The 18,231-nt window shown below is 40.2% G+C and overlaps 1 protein-coding gene across 2 annotated transcripts in view; it reads left to right on the forward strand.

Annotated features, from left to right (window-relative positions):
- The window catches only part of LOC117415426 (voltage-dependent L-type calcium channel subunit alpha-1C-like), a 357,681-nt gene that overhangs the window by 294,679 nt on the left and 44,771 nt on the right, over positions 1–18,231 (forward strand). For both annotated transcript variants that reach the window (XM_059026835.1, XM_059026834.1), the window contains 11 exons: positions 391–523; positions 1,143–1,272; positions 2,584–2,643; positions 3,086–3,192; positions 4,567–4,654; positions 6,884–6,991; positions 9,029–9,081; positions 9,338–9,484; positions 12,259–12,460; positions 15,159–15,317; positions 15,901–16,011. In XM_059026835.1, the coding sequence (XP_058882818.1) occupies positions 391–523; positions 1,143–1,272; positions 2,584–2,643; positions 3,086–3,192; positions 4,567–4,654; positions 6,884–6,991; positions 9,029–9,081; positions 9,338–9,484; positions 12,259–12,460; positions 15,159–15,317; positions 15,901–16,011 (1,298 nt within the window). The remainder of the gene's footprint in view (positions 1–390; positions 524–1,142; positions 1,273–2,583; positions 2,644–3,085; positions 3,193–4,566; positions 4,655–6,883; positions 6,992–9,028; positions 9,082–9,337; positions 9,485–12,258; positions 12,461–15,158; positions 15,318–15,900; positions 16,012–18,231) is intronic.

Here is an 18,231-nt window from a genome sequence, read left to right on the forward strand (position 1 = left end):
CAGCCGTCTTTGTGACAGACATGCAGTATGAAATGAAATTAAAGAGTAAAAGGAAAACATGAAACGGGTGCAATTTATAGAAAGTGTGGTTATAGCATCATCGTTTGACCATACTGAATACAAAAAGTTATGCCTGAGCAATGGAGCGTGTGGAAAATGAGGCCTGTAACGGGGGGGGGGGGTTCAATTTATCCAAACAGCGGCAGATCCAAATACTGTTACTATTTAAATCATTCAAATGTGAACCTTCCCTTTAATAATTGTGTAAACAGTAGGGGTATTGTTATTGGCTGTCATTTAGATTGTATTTATTAGATCCCCATGACCTGTAACTGTGAGACTGCAACACAGCCCCCTGCTGTACCCTGGGTTCTCTCTCCCCCCTCCTAGGTGATGATGACGAGGAGGAGCCCGAGATGCCCATGGGCCCGCGGCCCCGTCCGCTCTCTGAGGTGCATCTGAAGGAGAAGGCTGTCCCCATGCCTGAGGCCCGGGCCTTCTTCATCTTCAGCCACACTAACGAGTGAGTGGTAATCCCTGCTGAGTGTGCGTAGCCAGCAGCTCCTTCAACTCACCCAGCTCTGCTGTGCTTTTGGAATATCAGGTTCTCTTCGGAGCTCATTTGGGGAATTGCTTTTGCAAACTAAATTCACAGAATTACTTTTCTTACCTCAAGGTCCGGTGTCTGCTTAGCAGTGTGGCACTGTCTGGGGCAGTGATAGCAATAGGACACATCATGCACGTCCACTGCTATGTGTGCCTTGCCACCACATGGAATGAGAAATCCAAAGACAAGACCACTGTAAAGAAAACATGATAATATTCAGCATGAAAGAAACACAGATGCAAACATAAACATTAACACACAAGTTAAGAGAAATAAAAAAATCCAAATATATTATTATTAATAATAATAATAATAATAATAATAATAATAATAATAATAATAATAATAATAATAATAATACATTCAAGCTTTTTACTCCCTCAGGTCTTGCTATCTCCAGCTCTCTGCTCGCACTACACCACAATGTATCTGTCCTCTCCTCGGAGGTGACATCAGTCTTAAAGCTGCCGTTCTCTCCTGTTAATCGTGTGTTGTATATGGGATCATAACAACTCCTCCATTGCTCTCTGTGCAGGTTCCGGATCTCCTGCCACAAGATAGTGAACCACAACATCTTCACCAACCTCATCCTCTTCCTCATCCTGCTCAGCAGCATCTCCCTGGCAGCTGAGGACCCTGTGCGGAACGACTCCTTCAGGAACAAGGTACCAAGACTGCACAGCAGTGCCTGCACCCACCTGGCACGCTGCTGTACACCGGGGGCAGTAATTATATATACAGGAATACTTTGTGTCTATGCTGACTTTCAAGTTTGTTTTCTGAAAGCTGTTTATTTGAATGGGGTTCTTTTTTTTTTCTCTCCATGCTAGTCCGGTATGCATTGACCCCCAAAAAAGGTGAATTTCGTAGTGACCCCTCAATTTCCTGATTTCCGTGAAATCACAAATTAGGTAGACTCCTATATATTATATATAGTAGGCACGGATATTGATGTGATGCATCCGTCTGAAAATCTTTGTATCACATTTTATCAGATGGCTTGCACCAGTTGGAAATTACATCACTAAGATAAGCTACACTGCTTAATTATTCCTATTTAACCATATATATTATAAAAATAGCAATGTATATAGTAGGTGCACTCTGAAAGATTGTATCAGATGACTTGCATTGAAATGGCATCACACTAAAATGAGCTCTACTGGTTAATTATTCCTATTTAACTGTATATTCAGAAAATATAGTATAGTGTGCTGTGCAAGAAACAAGTTGATTTTCACCCACTCAAGGTCAGAGCGGCCAGTAAGCCCACTCATGAGTAGGCGCTATGATATTTTTTTTATTATCTCTCAAAAGCATTTTTTTTTACAGTACAAGACAATTAATTTAGGTCTGTATTCACAAAACGTTAAGGATTGTTTTAAGAAGTGTTTTTTTCAAAACTTAAATGTATGAAAATAGGCTTAAAAAAGTCCTTAACAAATCATTTCTTAAATCAAGGGGACTTCCTTAAAACCTATTACTCCATGGCCATGCATTGCACCACAACATTTTTATAATTGACAAACGAGTTTAGGTGTTCAGTGTAGTAAAAGCGTAGGGGCAGCAGTGTGGAGTAGTGGTTAGGACTCTGGACTCTTGACCGGAGGGTTGTTGGTTCAATCCCAGGTGGGGGACACTGCTGCTGTACCCCTGAGCACGGTACTTTACCTAGATTGCTCCAGTAAAAACCCAACTATATAAATGGGTAATTTTATTTTAATAAATAATGTGATATCTTGTAACAATTGTAAGTCGCCCTGGGTAAGGGCGTCTGCTAAGAAATAAATAATAATAATAATAATAATAATAATAAATGCACAGGAATGAGGACAGGCAGGTGTTCAGTATAGTAAAAGCACAGGGGAGTGAGACTGTGCGTCTCACTTACAAGAGGCTCAGTAGACACACAGTGGTTGGCCAAGATGGACTAGGCTAGTCTAAAACCAACTTTGCTTAATGTTTGTTCCCCTCAGATCCTGGGATATGCCGACTATGTCTTCACTGGCATCTTCACGATAGAGATCATCCTGAAGGTAAATCCTCCTGGCTCCAGCCTGTCAGACCTTCTGATCAATAAAAGTATAAATCTGTGAGCAGGCTGGATGTCTGTCAAGATGGCAGTTTGAATAAGTAGATTAAAATGACATCATCCTTCGTTTCCAATCACTCCGAGTGCAATTCCTCAAACACTGTGTTTTGTATGTTGACGTGCTTTTACCCCAGCTCAGGAGCTGCTCTTTAGTTCTGTTGTTTTGTCAGAAGCAAGATCAGCAGGTGTTTTTTTTTACTGTACAAGTAAAAGCCAGCCTCACCAGTGATCCACCAGTTTGGATGAAGTTTCCTTTTGTTTGGCTGGCAATGCACTGCAGTGTGCTGGGTCGCTTGTATATATATATAAAGACACTTCACCTGGTCCAGACTATACTGTACATTCCTATCTTCCTCATGATCACATGCATTGTGTTCCTTCTGTAGATGACTGCCTATGGAGCTTTCCTCCACAAGGGATCCTTCTGTCGGAACTACTTCAACATCCTGGACCTGGTGGTGGTCAGCGTGTCTCTCATCTCCTCTGGCATTCAGTGAGTCCCTCACTAAGCGCTTCTCATTGGTCCTCTTTGTTTGCTAAATTATAAGAAAGTACTTCAGTACACTGAAGAAGGCACTGGCCGAATTTGCCAGCTTAGTTTTCTACAGTTTTACCCTATGTACCAGGGCTGTGATACAGGTGTGGGACTCCGCTGACAGACAGGAGGTAGGCTGGAGGCTGTCTTTGCCACGCCACGCAGACACACAGGATTTATTGCCAAACAAAACAACCACATGACAGTACCAGCGGTGGTAGAGCACGGGCCGACACACACATACAGCAGTGTGAACAAAATCATTACAAAAAATGCTAAACCAAACACAGCTTACAAAACAAAGTTGGCCCACAGGCAACCAAGCACTACCTCCACTAAAAGGACAGTCTCGCTCCAGCATCCTTCTACCTGACCCACTCAAATATACAGGGGTGGGATTGTAAATCCCCTAAATTACCCCTAGTCTGCTATGGTGATAACTAGATCCACGAACAGAGAAACCAAGGAGCTAGTGGAACACAGCTCCTTTTAAAGCATGTGGCCAGGTGTTAATTGATCATCAATCATTTAACTCCCAGACACTTGTTCCAGTTAGGCAAGAAGGGAATTGTAACCTCCAACCCTGCCATATGTAGCACAAACTTAATTTGAATAAATTTTATTTACAAAACCCAAACAAACAGAAATAACACTAATTACCGGTCCAGGGCCTCAGCCCTGCCACACCCTTGAATTCTTATTGGGGCTTTTGAAGTTGTCCTCCTTGTTAGACAGAATACCCAAGCTGGGATGAACATGGGTTTCTCATGTTCAGATATTCTTTCAAAATTGAAACAAATACTGGAATATTATTTAATTTTGAATTAGCTGGAAAATCAAAGTATAATTTGTACCATTTGTGGCAAGTGAAAATGTGTTTGTTTGTGTGAGCATGTGAGTTATTAGGGCAAGTGAAAATGTGTTTGTTTGTGTGAGCATGTGAGTTATTAGGGCAAGTGAAAATGTGTTTGTTTGTGTGAGCATGTGAGTTATTAGGGCAAGTGAAAATGTGTTTGTTTGTGTGAGCATGTGAGTTATTAGGGCAAGTGAAAATGTGTTTGTTTGTGTGAGCATGTGAGTTATTAGGGCAAGTGAAAATGTGTTTGTTTGTGTGAGCATGTGAGTTATTAGGGCAAGTGAAAATGTGTTTGTTTGTGTGAGCATGTGAGTTATTAGGGCAAGTGAAAATGTCTAGAGTTACATCCATGCAGTGAAACTTTGAATACTAACGAGAAGAGAGATGTTATCAAGAGAAACAGTGAGAGTTCCCCCGGAACCCAGGGAAGGTGTGGCGTGGTTTGTGAGTCACGCTGTTCCACGTGTGTCCTGCAGGTCCAGCGCCATCAATGTGGTGAAGATCCTGAGAGTCCTGAGGGTGCTGAGACCTCTGAGAGCTATCAACAGAGCCAAGGGGCTGAAGGTATGTGTGGAGCTCTGTGAGGCTGCTTGTCACCTTAAAAGACAAAGAACCCTTATGGAAATGTTGTAACGATCACTCTGCACAACTGAGAAGCAGTTGCACTGTCCTCCCTAAGGAGATACTACTGGCCCTATTCCTATAGCTAAATAAGTCAGCAAGAGTGACAGACAGCAAAAGCAGGGACGTCAGAGGTGTCAATTTCACGAACAATCGGTTTATTATTGTGAACAATAATGTCAACAAATGAAAAAAATGAACAACTGAATGAAATGAATAATGATAAGACAGGAATTCAAATAATTGCAGGTAACAGGTAAGAATAAAGCTGGTACAGATAAGTATGTAGGGACAAACAGAAGGCTAAACAGTATCACCAAATAGAAATGAATGTAGTGTCCGGAGGGTCTCCAGTAAACCCACACTCACAAACACAACACAGACAGCTAGACAAAAGATAAATAAATAGATACAGATGAAAACAGTACCTTGTGGAAACAATTACATTTAACAGTCTCTGTGGCAATGGTGGGAGAATGACAGGTAGGCCCAACAAGTCCAGTAATAGCAGGGTAATTGAAATCCATACAAAGTAACAAAATAACAAAGTAACAGAAAAAATACAGGAAACAAAGTATCAAATTAAAGTAGAAAAAATCCAAACAAAAAAGAAATGATCTCACCCACAAATAAGGCAGTCCAACAAAGTGTCCCGAAATGATGGTGATTGCAGAAGGTTGAAAACATTGAGTATGTTGAAATTGTTGAGACTGTCCAGTAGTGTTGAGTTGAATGGTGAACAGTTGTTTGGAAAAAATCAGGAGGATCAGGAAAAAATGGAGACTGTCACACATAAAACAACAAACACTAAACAGATCTAGAAAAACAGCTAAACTTAAACAAGTAACAGTGAAAACAAAAAGAGCAGTTTAGACAAAGCACAGCGACAAAAGAAAATGAACGGATGCACTGGAATTATCTAAGGATGGTAATGGATTCACTGAAATTTAAGTAAAGAAAATGCTGTAGGTTAAATGGATTCCTCTGAGAAAAGGCATCTCCCTCAGGCCTGATTAGCCAGCTTTAATACAAGTGCTGGCTACTAAGGAGCTCTGAGATTGGAGGGGTGGAAATCTGAATGAGCCAATGGGGAGAGAGGATGAACAGAGGGTGGTTGCAAGGAACTATGGGAAATGAAGTTTTAACCTGGCCAGGCTACTGACCCTAATTAAAGGGACAGGTGGGTGAGACTTACACCCACATTATGTAGCATGGGAATTGCTACAATGTCCCATAGTAAAATCATAGCTAAGTGTAATAAAGCCTAGTGAAAGCATGACAGAGCATAGGCAAGCATTGTAAAGCCCCCAGGGGTATGGTAAAGCATATTAAAAACATGGCAAACTATGCAAAATGCATAGTGTAACCATGGGACAACTACAAAAATATTGTACAAATTTACTGTGGAACATTTTTATAAAGGAAAACCTCAGCGTTACTGATCGTCAGTATTGATTGTTGACAGTTTTGACGACAGACAGACAACTATAAACGTGCAAATGTGTGAAACGTAATACAATAAAATTGAATATGCCATTAATGTGTATTTATTTAGCGCAGTGTCTCATTTTGTAAAATTGTTACATTGAAAGATTCAAAAGGGAGATGCTAGTGGGTGGAAAGTCTGTAAGTCCGATTACAAAGACAGCTTCCCCCTCACCACAGCTCTCCTGTGCTCTGTTTGTCAGTTACTGTGAGATTCTGTTAGGTGTGCTGGTGTAACAGAATGGAGGCTGGGCGCAAAGCGGCAACCCCACACACTGCAAAAGAGCGTCTCAACCACTATGCAAAAGAGCCAGGCTCGTCTGCATGCGTGGTTATAGAGCTTTTAACCTCACCTCATCTCGCAGACAGTGGTCAGCATCTGTAACAGCAGTACATCACACAGCACTGTGCATTACATTGTACACAAATCAGTATTATAGTACAGTGTATATATAAACATGTTGTATTTGAGTGTGCATAACGTAGCTGTCCTCTTAACGATAAGGCTGTATCTAAACATGTAGCTTAAAAACATTTACCTCTCGGAATTTGAAATATAATCTAATTGTTAATATGTATGAAGGTCTTTGGCATGTACATATCCCACTGCCTTTGACCAGCAGATTGTAAGTACATTAGGGTTGTCACTGCTACCGCGTGTATTCTTAATGCTGTGTATTTTTGTAGCATGTGGTCCAGTGTGTGTTTGTGGCTATACGGACCATTGGAAACATCGTCATCGTCACCAGTCTGCTGCAGTTCATGTTTGCCTGTATTGGCGTCCAGCTATTCAAGGTAGGGAATACATTGATGCTTATTTAAAAAATGTTTAATGAACGAAACTCCAGAAACATTTCTAATGAACTGTATGTGGAATGGAGGGAGTTTACAAGAACAAAACTATAAGCCACAGCTGGATTTGTTAAAGAGCATTTCACAGCCCTTTGGAATCAACCACCTGTCCTTGGTTATATCAATTCTGCCCCTAAAAATAAGAGGCTGATGCAATCTGGGTGGAATCCCTGGTACTGAAAAATGGCAAAAATAAATCCAGGTTTGGCTTTTCCCAATACAGTTTAGTCACTGTCACTGATTTAGAGAACAGAATTGGCAATTTATGCCAAATCACCATTTTTGTTTACTTGGCTTTAACAAATAATGTGAAACAAATTGTGAAGACCAATGTAATATTGCTACCTCAATCTTTTTGGTACACTATTCTTAGCAAAATGAACTAACCCGTTGTCAAACATCGCTACATCAGAACTGCATTTCTTTGACAGTTGCCTGTTGCTGTGCTCCTCTGAGAGCTTGGTCCATTAAAAACATGATCCCAGCCGTTCTTCTTGTTCATTTTAAATACTGCACAAATACCATCTAAAATAAACAGCAGGAATTGCAAAGGTTTTTAAACTCGTAGCACGGACTGGCACATACATTGGTTGTGCAGTGTGCATCACAGGAAACAATATGTCATGGAAATGAATTAATCTAGACTGGAATGCCAAATTGCCTCCGATTCTGTGGCGCATTAATGGAGCGAAGAAAAAAAAAAAACACTGCGCTGACATGTTATTCTGAAGACATGTCTTTCGCCGTTATACAGTGCCTGCCTCATCACCAAGGGTTGGCATAAATTTCAGGGTGTGGTATCAAAAGATTCAAAAGATTCAGATTCAGAATAGCAGATTCCCCAACCTACTCAGCATTGATTGGCTGGGTGCTGTCAGTGCGCCACTAAATGCGCATGCGCTGGATTTTTAATTTCATCAGAATCACACTTTTGAAGAAGCCAATTCCTGCGGGGCAGACGCGATTGACTTTAACCACTGCGTTTTTTCGATTGCAATCATTTAATCAGAATAGAGCCCTTTGTGTCAGTTAGAGGTTGATTTTATCATCGTACACCCCATGAGGATAATAATTTATTTATTTTATTTCTTAGCAGACGCCCTTATCCAGGGCGACTTACAAGATATCACATTATTTTTACATACAATTACCCATTTATACAGTTGGTTTTTTACTGGAGCAATCTAGGTAAAGTACCTTGCTCAAGGGTACAGCAGCAGTGTCCCCACCGGGGATTGAACCCATAACCCTCCGGTCAAGTCCAGAGCCCTAACCACTACTCCACACTGCTGCCCCCTGGATTTGATTAGAGTATTTTACAGCAATAGGGAATCCTCCTGGATGGCATCAGCAACTTATTTTTAAGGATAATCCTGGGATAACCATGGATAGGCGGCTGATGCAATCCAGGGTGATTCCCCAGTGCTGTGAAATGCAGCAATAAAATCAAGCTGTGGCTTATCCCTGCGTGCTGTATGATAAAATATAAATCAGCTGTCAGCTAAACTAAAACTCTCACATTTCTTAGACAAAGGTTATTAATGAGTGCTACGGATGTGATCAACTTGTGTGGTACAATTCTGTTAAAATTGTGTATGTCCATTCCGTTGTGAGTAAATTCCTATCCGAGCCACGCTATCAGAATAAAACTCATGCTGATGAATTTAAATACTAGTGCAAACAGTTACCTGCTCTTGTATAGTACAGATGATATGCAGTGTATTGTAAGACTTGGTAAGACAAGACAATGCTGTGACCTGGTGTGTGGTGCCCTATCTCATATTACAGTGGCCCACTTCCACGGCCAACCTGTATCACCATAACATCAGACAGGGGTTGCATTTGTCATTGGCAACAGTAAGGTCCAGTTTTCTGCATTTTTAAGATCCTAGGATTGCACCACAAGTGCTCTAGGGTGCAAGCTATAAAAATCTACAAACTGTTCACTAACAGTACTAATGAGACTTGTGCTTTCTTTAGGGGAAGTTCTACACTTGCTCAGATGGGTCAAAGCAGACAGAGGCGGAATGCAGGTATGATCAAAAGTCTTTCAAAATTCAGGCAAGGATTTTAATGCTACCATTATTTGTTGAGTTAGAATAAAGGGATCAGCCGTATAAAGATGTGATAACTCTAAAATGCCTTCCTTTTATTCATGAATAATATTCAAGTAGAACAATCAGATGTGCCTACCACTTTGGAAAGGGAATTAAGCAAAGAGCTCTGTGGTAGGGGCTTCTTAAAGTGTGTGCTGGCTAATCTCCACCCCTTGTTCCTTCCTCTTCACAGAGGATACTACATTGTGTACAAAGACGGGGATGTGAGCATGCCAGACAAAGCAGAGCGCAAGTGGGAAAACAGCAACTTCAACTTCGATAATGTACCGACTGGGATGCTAGCTCTCTTCACCGTCTCCACCTTTGAGGGCTGGCCAGGGTATTATTACTAAATACATTGTGTACAAACTAACCCCTTACAGTGGTAACAGCAATGTGCTGTAAAGCATGGTGAGAACATGGCAAGCCGGTTCACAGATAACTATGGTAAAACATTTTTAAAAACATTTAAAAGAAAGCATTGGAAAATGTCAAAATCAACTTTTATAAGGGACCAGTATTGACTAAAAGCTGTTTTTCTGACTGCAGCTTAGGGTTACAGTTTTCACATCTAAACTGAATACCGTGTATAATAATAATAATGTTAAAAGTGATAAATATCCATGTAATACAAATGCATTTACCCTATAAAGAATCACACTACTGTCCTTAGATCTAAAAACACAATAGATAGCGGATATGCCGTGAACATTCATGGGGTAATGTAGTTTTCACAAGCATGAGGATGACAAATGAGCCCAACAAGCCCCGAAGTACTCACTTAATATAACATATAGAAAATAAAGCGTGTTTAAACCTAAATGAAACAGCTCACATCACATCAAGCCTTACATTAGAGGAGGCTCTGTGGTCCAGTGGTTAAAGAAAAGGGCTTGTAACCAGAAGGTCCCCAGTTCAAATCCCACCTCATCCACTGACTCATTGTGTGACCCTGAGCAAGTCACTTAACCTCCTTGTGCTCCGTCTTTCGGGTGAGACGTTGTTGTAAGTGACTCTGCAGCTGATGCATAGTTCACACACTCTAGTCTCTGTAAGTCGCCTTGGATAAAGGCATCTTCTAAATAAACAAATAATAATACATCTGCTTAGCAACGCAGAGTAATTTAGAACAGTGTCATTCTGTTGTAGGATTTGAATGAGTGCAACATAGATTCCATAATGAGATATGGTCCAAAAATAATAACAAATACTCAGCAGTGCTGAATATGAAACTCCCAGTACTTGTTGTATAAATGCTCATTACTGTACAAGTCTTATACATGCAGATGCAACAAACAGTCACTCAAGAGACACCACCAGCATTCAAGGCCATTCACTTGTCCATGTGAGAAGTGCTTATTTTTAGTTCTCCTTTAAAACCATATTATCTCGAATTCTTTTCAAAGCCGTGGGTAGAGTGTTAGCCAGCAATGTTGCAGGTATATGGTTTTAAAATTAGCAATTGATTGTGCAGTGTGTCAGCAGGGCATTGCTATGAAACAGCTTCCACACAAAACTAGGTTAGATACTGTTCGAATATCTGTATTCATTACACTAGACCAAGGCACCTAAAATGCTCTCTGCTCCTCTTCATTATGAAGTGGAATTGGATTTTTTTTTGGTTTTGTTTTTTAGTCCAGTAGCTCTGCAATCATTGTATTTCACTGCGATGTGCAGTATTTTGATGAATGCATTCTACTCTGGTATTGTCAGCCCTGGCTTCCTGCAGATCTCATTAGGCCAGTATCTGGTATATGCACTGAAACATTCCTGTGCTTTTAAGTTTCCCTTCCCTTTAATAGCAGGAGTAATAAGCCTGCTAGATGAAATACTATTCTGTATAACATTTCATATCGCAAAAAACAGTATGACGTTTTTAAAAGAAATAAAAAACACAGGCATATTGCAAGTTAGGTCATTTATTTTTCACAATTCACACAGGGATTTTACTGCAGCCATTATGATACGGTACATTGCATTAAAGACAAGGTTCCTGAGTACTAGTGTGTGCTAGATTTGCCTGCTAAAAGTCAAGGTGCATCACAAACAAACCATATTAATGGCATTATTAATATTGGTGTGGTTGATGTCTCCTGCTTGAAAAATCATACTTGAGGCACCTCTCGGAATTACCTTCACCTACAAAGTCAATTCAAAACAGAGGCATCACAGTCATCAACCTTTGTGAATGAATGTGCTGATGAACTAAATAATGGTTTGTTATTATTAGAAACACTTGGGGGTCGGTCTACTAAAGTGTTGCACCTGTCTCAATAGTCGCAAACCAGTCGCAAACGAGTCGGAAGTCTCGGGTGAAACGTACTAAACATGCGCAATGCGGTTAGCGACTTTTTATGGAATGCTTTGCGGCAGCAGTTTTTCTTTGCTGTTCAGCCTTAGATGAATATGTAATTATGGGCGTTCCTGCATAAATTCACAAAAATGGGGGGTAGATAGTGCAAATGATGGTTCTCAAATATTATAATGAGATGTACTAAAGCTGCCGACAGTTGCGACACTTACAATTGCATCAATTTGTACTCTCTGTTGCAGCAAACCACATATCAACTCCCACAATTTATTTGATCAGTGTCGCACAACTCTCACAACGTATGCTAGAGATCTCGCTAAGAAGACGCAACAAATATTTCAATTAGTATATTGCTGCTCTTTTCATCAACATATTTTCTCTTAGTACATACGACAAAATGTATACTTTGCGGTATGTTTGCGCTGTGACTGGCCCATCTTAGTACATCTACCCCTTGATGTTGTAACTTATGTGTTAACCTTAAAGCAATATATATATTAGTCATAGGGCGGTGAGTGTATATGCGTATAGGTTATATCAACATAGATTTCACAGAAACAGTTCACTGTCATTTGTGTCAATATACTCTCATACAAAGACGCTTGCCATCCTATAAGCCTGTTGTATACCATCCAAAGACCCAGAAGATGTTTTGTTGTACTACTCAAAGACGCTGGGGACTGGGAACCAAATATTGGGTTATAGACAGGACTGAAAAAACAAACAAGCAAAAATGAATTTGATTTGATTGTTTATTGGGGCCTAAAGTAAATAATATTGTGTCCTTTCCTCCCACCACATAGTCTGCTCTACAGAGCCATTGATTCCCATTCGGAGGATGTGGGGCCTATCTACAACCACCGTGTGGAGATCTCCATCTTCTTCATCATCTACATCATCATCATCGCCTTCTTCATGATGAACATCTTCGTGGGCTTCGTCATCGTCACCTTCCAGGAGCAGGGAGAGCAGGAGTACAAGAACTGTGAGCTGGACAAGAACCAGGTACCAATACAGAGATACAGAGAGGCACTGAGATACACTGAGATATACTGAGATACAGAGAGATACACTGAGATACACACTGTGATACACTGAGATACTGAGATACACTGAGACACACACTGAGATACAGAGTGATACGCTGAGATACACGGAGACACACTGAGATACACTGAGACACACTGAGATACTGAGATACACACTGAGGTAGAACGATACACTGAGACACACACTGAGATACAGAGAGATACACTGAGACATACTGAGACACACTGAGATACACTGAGATATACTGAGATACAGAGTGATACACTGAGACACAGAGATACACTGAGACACACTGAGATACTGAGATACACACTGAGGTAGAACGGTACACTGAGACACACACTGAGATACAGAGAGATACACTGAGACAAACTGAGATACACTGAGATACACTGAGACATACACTTAGACACACACAGATACACTGAGATACAGAGAGATACACTGAGATACACACTGAGATACACTGAGATACACACTGAGATGCAGAGAGATACACTGAGACACACTGAGATGCAGAGAGATACACTGAGATACACTGAGATACACTGAGATACAGAGAGATACACTGAGACACACACTGAGATACAGAGAGATACACTGAGACAAACTGAGATACACTGAGACACACTGAGATACACTGAGACATATACTTAGACACACACAGATACACTGAGATACAGAGAGATACACTGAGATACACACTTAGATACACTGAGATACACACTGAGATGCAGAGAGATACACTGAGACACACTGAGATACAGAGAGATACACTGAGACACACACTGAGATACAGAGAGATACACTGAGACACAATGAGACCAGCGGCAACAGGAGTACAAGAACTGCGAGCTGGACAAGAACCAGGTAAAAAAACACTGAGACTCACACCGAGACACTGTCACACTGAGACAAACTGAGACATTCACAAACTGAGACATTCACACACTGAGACATTCTCTAGGCGGATTTACACATACACGACTTGAGCGAGGCTAGGCGAGCGACATGATAAACAAAAAAACTCCCTCCCTCCCAAGTATTGCATAGTGAGGTGACTTTCCCAGTCACACTTCACAGCAATTGTTTCGCCCTTACCCACTGCCTCTGTAGCCAATCATAATGAAGCAGCAAGTGTGGGGAGGGGAACACTGTTCTGCAATCACAACCGTGTTGGAGAGAGCAGCAACATGGAGATGCTTGTAGTTACAGAATACAATTATATAATTAAAAATACAGGGCAAAATTAAATGTAAACTAAATTTAAGAAGCATTTATAATTATAGTACATCAATAGAATTCAATTGCAATGATTACACACCACATTTGTCTCATAGAAATCAGTTATACACACTTATATAGAGGAGCAGTGTTTGGAATCAAAGCATGACAATCATGAAATGCTTGGTACACAAAAGCACGCTGTGCCATAGAAGTGTGTCACTTAGTAATACGCTAAGTGGCCATGTCATTTTATAGAGCCGTAAAAAAATATGGTTTATATCAGATTACATAAATAGTCTTAAGCTTGAGCTTTACTAGCAAACACGAAAATGAGCAATTTTCTGCTTTCCTAATGTATCATATAGTCATATAGATTATGTCAGTGTAAGCAGTGTGCATTCAGATGCGAAGAGTTTCCTTTACCTATACAAGAAGCAAGTCGCAACATGATGTATTTATATTGAAACAGTTTCAAGGGCATCACGAGAGCCAAAGGTGAGGCCATTTGTTTTTCTTTGTACTGATCAACACAGATGTATTGTTTGCCCATTCAAAATGAAAAGTGTTAGAATCCAACTTTGGCTCTTTAAGTTTAGAGTAGATTCAGTGTAATGAAGAATGTTATTTCATTAGACTTTATCCTATTTTAATAAAGTGATTCATATTTATATGTCAGCTCATATAAGAAGCTTCAGTATTTTCTTTTGTAAGTACACTGTAAACGTTTAATGCCCTCTACCGCTGAGTAGCTTTGGTCAAAACGGAGCCTGCAGTACGAGCAAGACACTAAATATCAAACTTTCATATTGAGGTGTACAAACAGGAAGCCACTGTTGACTCCTTTAATACAATTCATTTTTAAATTATAGATGCTATTTCTGTGTGCAAAACATTTGCTGTTGTATTGTTTATTGTTTATATACAGTAATTAATAATTGATGTAGTAGAGTAAATGCAGTGCAGGGAAATACTGTTAACTATCACGAGTATAGGGGATTAAAAGGAATAGTTGATTCCTTGTTGTAGCCCAGAACTGAATGGAGGTACTTAATGCATTCTGTACTGAGACCTCTTAGTATGGCTCTTAGAAAGGCAAGGTTAGTGTCATTGTTAATATTAACAGAGAGGGTCAGCAATGTAAAGAATGCACATGGCGGGTTTTTTTTTTCCTGAATGATCGCCTGTAAAGGTGTACAGGGAGAGCGTTCACCTGCCCTAAAAGTGGTGTGTATAACATAGGGAAGACTATTGATGACCTGTACAGGCAGGGCTTGTGTTCACCTGTGTATGTTGAGTTAATGTGTATGACGGGTTGGTTCACCACCTGCATGCTTTGAGTTACTGCTTTGAGTTAATGTTGCGGAGGAGTCTGCTCTCCTGACATGGATCAGAATTCACTGTGTCTTCACCTTTCCCTCCCTGCCAGCGCCAGTGTGTGGAATACGCCCTGAAGGCCCGTCCCCTGCGGCGCTACATTCCCAAGAACCCCTACCAGTACAAGGTGTGGTATGTCGTCAACTCCACCTACTTCGAGTACCTCATGTTCGTCCTCATCCTCCTCAACACCATCTGCCTGGCCATGCAGGTAATGATCCTCCTGCCCCCATGGGGCTGCTTGCCACTTTAACTATCTCTCTTACTGTATATCATATGAAACGTATTACCAGTGACACTAGGTTTATGGTAGTGCTGGATCTCCAGTGTGATGGGTCTCGTGTTTAAAGCCCTTTTTAGTAAGCAGTGCTGGTCTCATTTCCCCAGACTCCATTGCAGCTTCCACTGGCTGGAGAGGGTCTGGTAAAGCATCTTTGAAGCTTACCCTTTGATTCAATTCCAGTTGCAGTATCACTGTCCTTAAAGCAGCTTTTAAAAAGTACCAAATAACAAATACATGAGAACTGTATGCCATTGTTTAATGATAAAACTGCATTAGTCTAAATACTAAATGCATTTATTTTGATCACAGTTGTTTTGTTTTGTTATTACAAATCGCTATAAAGAAAGCGACTCCCAGTCGTAATGTATTCCTAGGGTGTGTCTGTCATTTCAATTTACAACAGATATCGAAAGAACAATATTATTAGGAGCCAATGTATTTATTTTTTAAACTATGAATACCAGTTGCACCTAAAAACTAAAAGAAGCTGCTGTTCCTCTTCCTTTGACAGCATCATGGCCAGTCTATGTCCTTCAACAATGCCATGAATGTGCTCAACATGCTGTTTACTGGGCTCTTCACCGTGGAGATGATCCTCAAACTCATCGCCTTTAAGCCACGGGTAAGTCTTGCACCCTTTTCTTCGCTTTTCTTCACAGAGGAGCTTCACCCAGTATTCACTTTCCTGGTGTTTCTGGGATACCAATGGAAAAATGCCACAGGTGCTTTTGCTAAATACTGACAACGTGTCTTAAAATTGTTATTTATGACCTTTCTTGCTGTAGAATCATTCCTAAGTCACTTTTGAAAGACTTTTTTTTTTAAATGTAATAACATTGCTTACAGCCAACTTAAAATTTACTAAGAACAAAAAGTAATGTTGTTTGTCATTACCAGCTTTTGAAATGCATCCCTTGTACCAACAGATCCTTATCAGCAGAAACAACATTATTACATTTTAACAGAGATGTAAGACAAACAATAAGCATACTCTTAAATGTATTCAAGGTAGCGCAGTACATGTACAGTACTGTTATGAATTATGGAAACATTTAAATACAAATACCTTAAAGTGTCATAATTCCTGTTTTGTTTCATAATAAATAATGATCCAGATCAGTGACTCTCAAACCTTTCCTAGCTGGACCTCTTTTGATGTCAGATGTGACCCCCCACCAGGGAAAAAAATCCGCTGCTAATGCATTATTGAAACATATCTAGATGTACATTTTTACAGTATGAACATGAAAATAATTGTTCTACTTTCCATAAAAGTCCTGCTGCCATTACACACAGGGGTGCAACTGACTCTGTGGCGCTAGATTCTTGCCCCTGGGTACATCATATAGCGCCAGCAACAGTAAATTCTGGTGCCAGTAGACATGTTTAAATGTAATTTGTATTCCGTAGCAACCATAGATAATGATAGTTTCTCATTGGGTCTGGACTGCTAACATGATCCACCCACACTCATCCACATACACAGGAGACAAGGTTTGTGTCGTGTGGGAAGTTGTGAGGGGGGGGCTTGATTAGGGTGCGGTTTGATCATTTACATCCCTGTACATATAATAGCTCAGCTTGCATTGCGGTCACTCACAACCCCCTGAAACATTTCCGTGATCCCCAGCGGGTCCAGACCCCCACTTTGAGAACCTCTCATCTACAAAATGTCCTGGAAGTACGGTGAATAAATGCCTGCTAAGGAGGGTGCTGTGAATCACTTGAACATGATCCGTCATCCTCATCATCATCATTATCATCATCTTTAACTAACAGGAAAAAAAATGAACAATTTAAAGTATTTGTAAATTGTTTCCATTATCTATACTGTACAGTATCTTGCAGTGATTAGGCAACCCAGTAATTTGGGGCTTTAGTTCTCTTTAGTTCTCTGCAGTTCCCAGTCCAGAGATCAAAAAAAAAAAAAAAAAAAAGTTTTTTAGCTACCTCCAGTAAAAAAAATAAATACTGAACCTCCAATAGTCTCAATTTAAAATAAATCAGCCAGAAAGAATAAATAACACATTCTACAGACATGTTTTCAGTGACATGTAAACAGACAGCACAAGTGTGGGTAATAGAATAAAACTCCGATTTCACCATGTTATGACTGTGCAGGACAGGACAAATAGTGATCCTATAGAGCATGTGATCTTATCCAGCATTAGCCATCAAGACCATTTGACTTACCACATTAACCACGAGGATCTAAGAATACGCACATATAGTAGAACACATGCACCGTTCACTGAAGAGGGTATGTGTGTACAAGCCATTGCATTTCATCTACGTACAAGGCTACCTGAAAGACTTTTACATATCGTAACATTGCTCACCTGTTAAAGCACTGTGATTAGGGCCCATTGTAAACAGTTGTGGACATTGTAAAACAGTTCATTGTAGACAGTGCATCATTCTACTCTCTCAGTAGAAAACATCGCATTTAGAGATTTGTGATGTATTGGTGATGCGCTGTCTACATTTAACTATTAAACTGGTGTTGATTCAGCAATCAAGGAACTTCCAAACATCTATCCCTGTATAAATATTAAAGAAAGAGAGGCTGAAATATTTTACTGATAGCTATTATAGAAGCGGTTATAGGGTTAGGAATATCTATTCAGTACCCACAGCAACTGAAGAATTCCCGTTCACACGACATAACTATGCCAGTTTCCTTGTCTCTCTCTCTCTGTGCCTTGGGAATCTTGTTTTTGGCATTACCCACGATCCCGGATCTCACCGGTATTTATAGATATGGCCATACTCTTCGCATTCCACACAAATATGTGACCTGGCTCTGATGCGCCAAATAAAACATTTTACCCCAATTAAAAAA

This window comes from Acipenser ruthenus, chromosome 7 (assembly GCF_902713425.1).
Source record: "Acipenser ruthenus chromosome 7, fAciRut3.2 maternal haplotype, whole genome shotgun sequence".
In the NCBI taxonomy this organism is placed as follows: Eukaryota; Metazoa; Chordata; class Actinopteri; order Acipenseriformes; family Acipenseridae; genus Acipenser; species Acipenser ruthenus.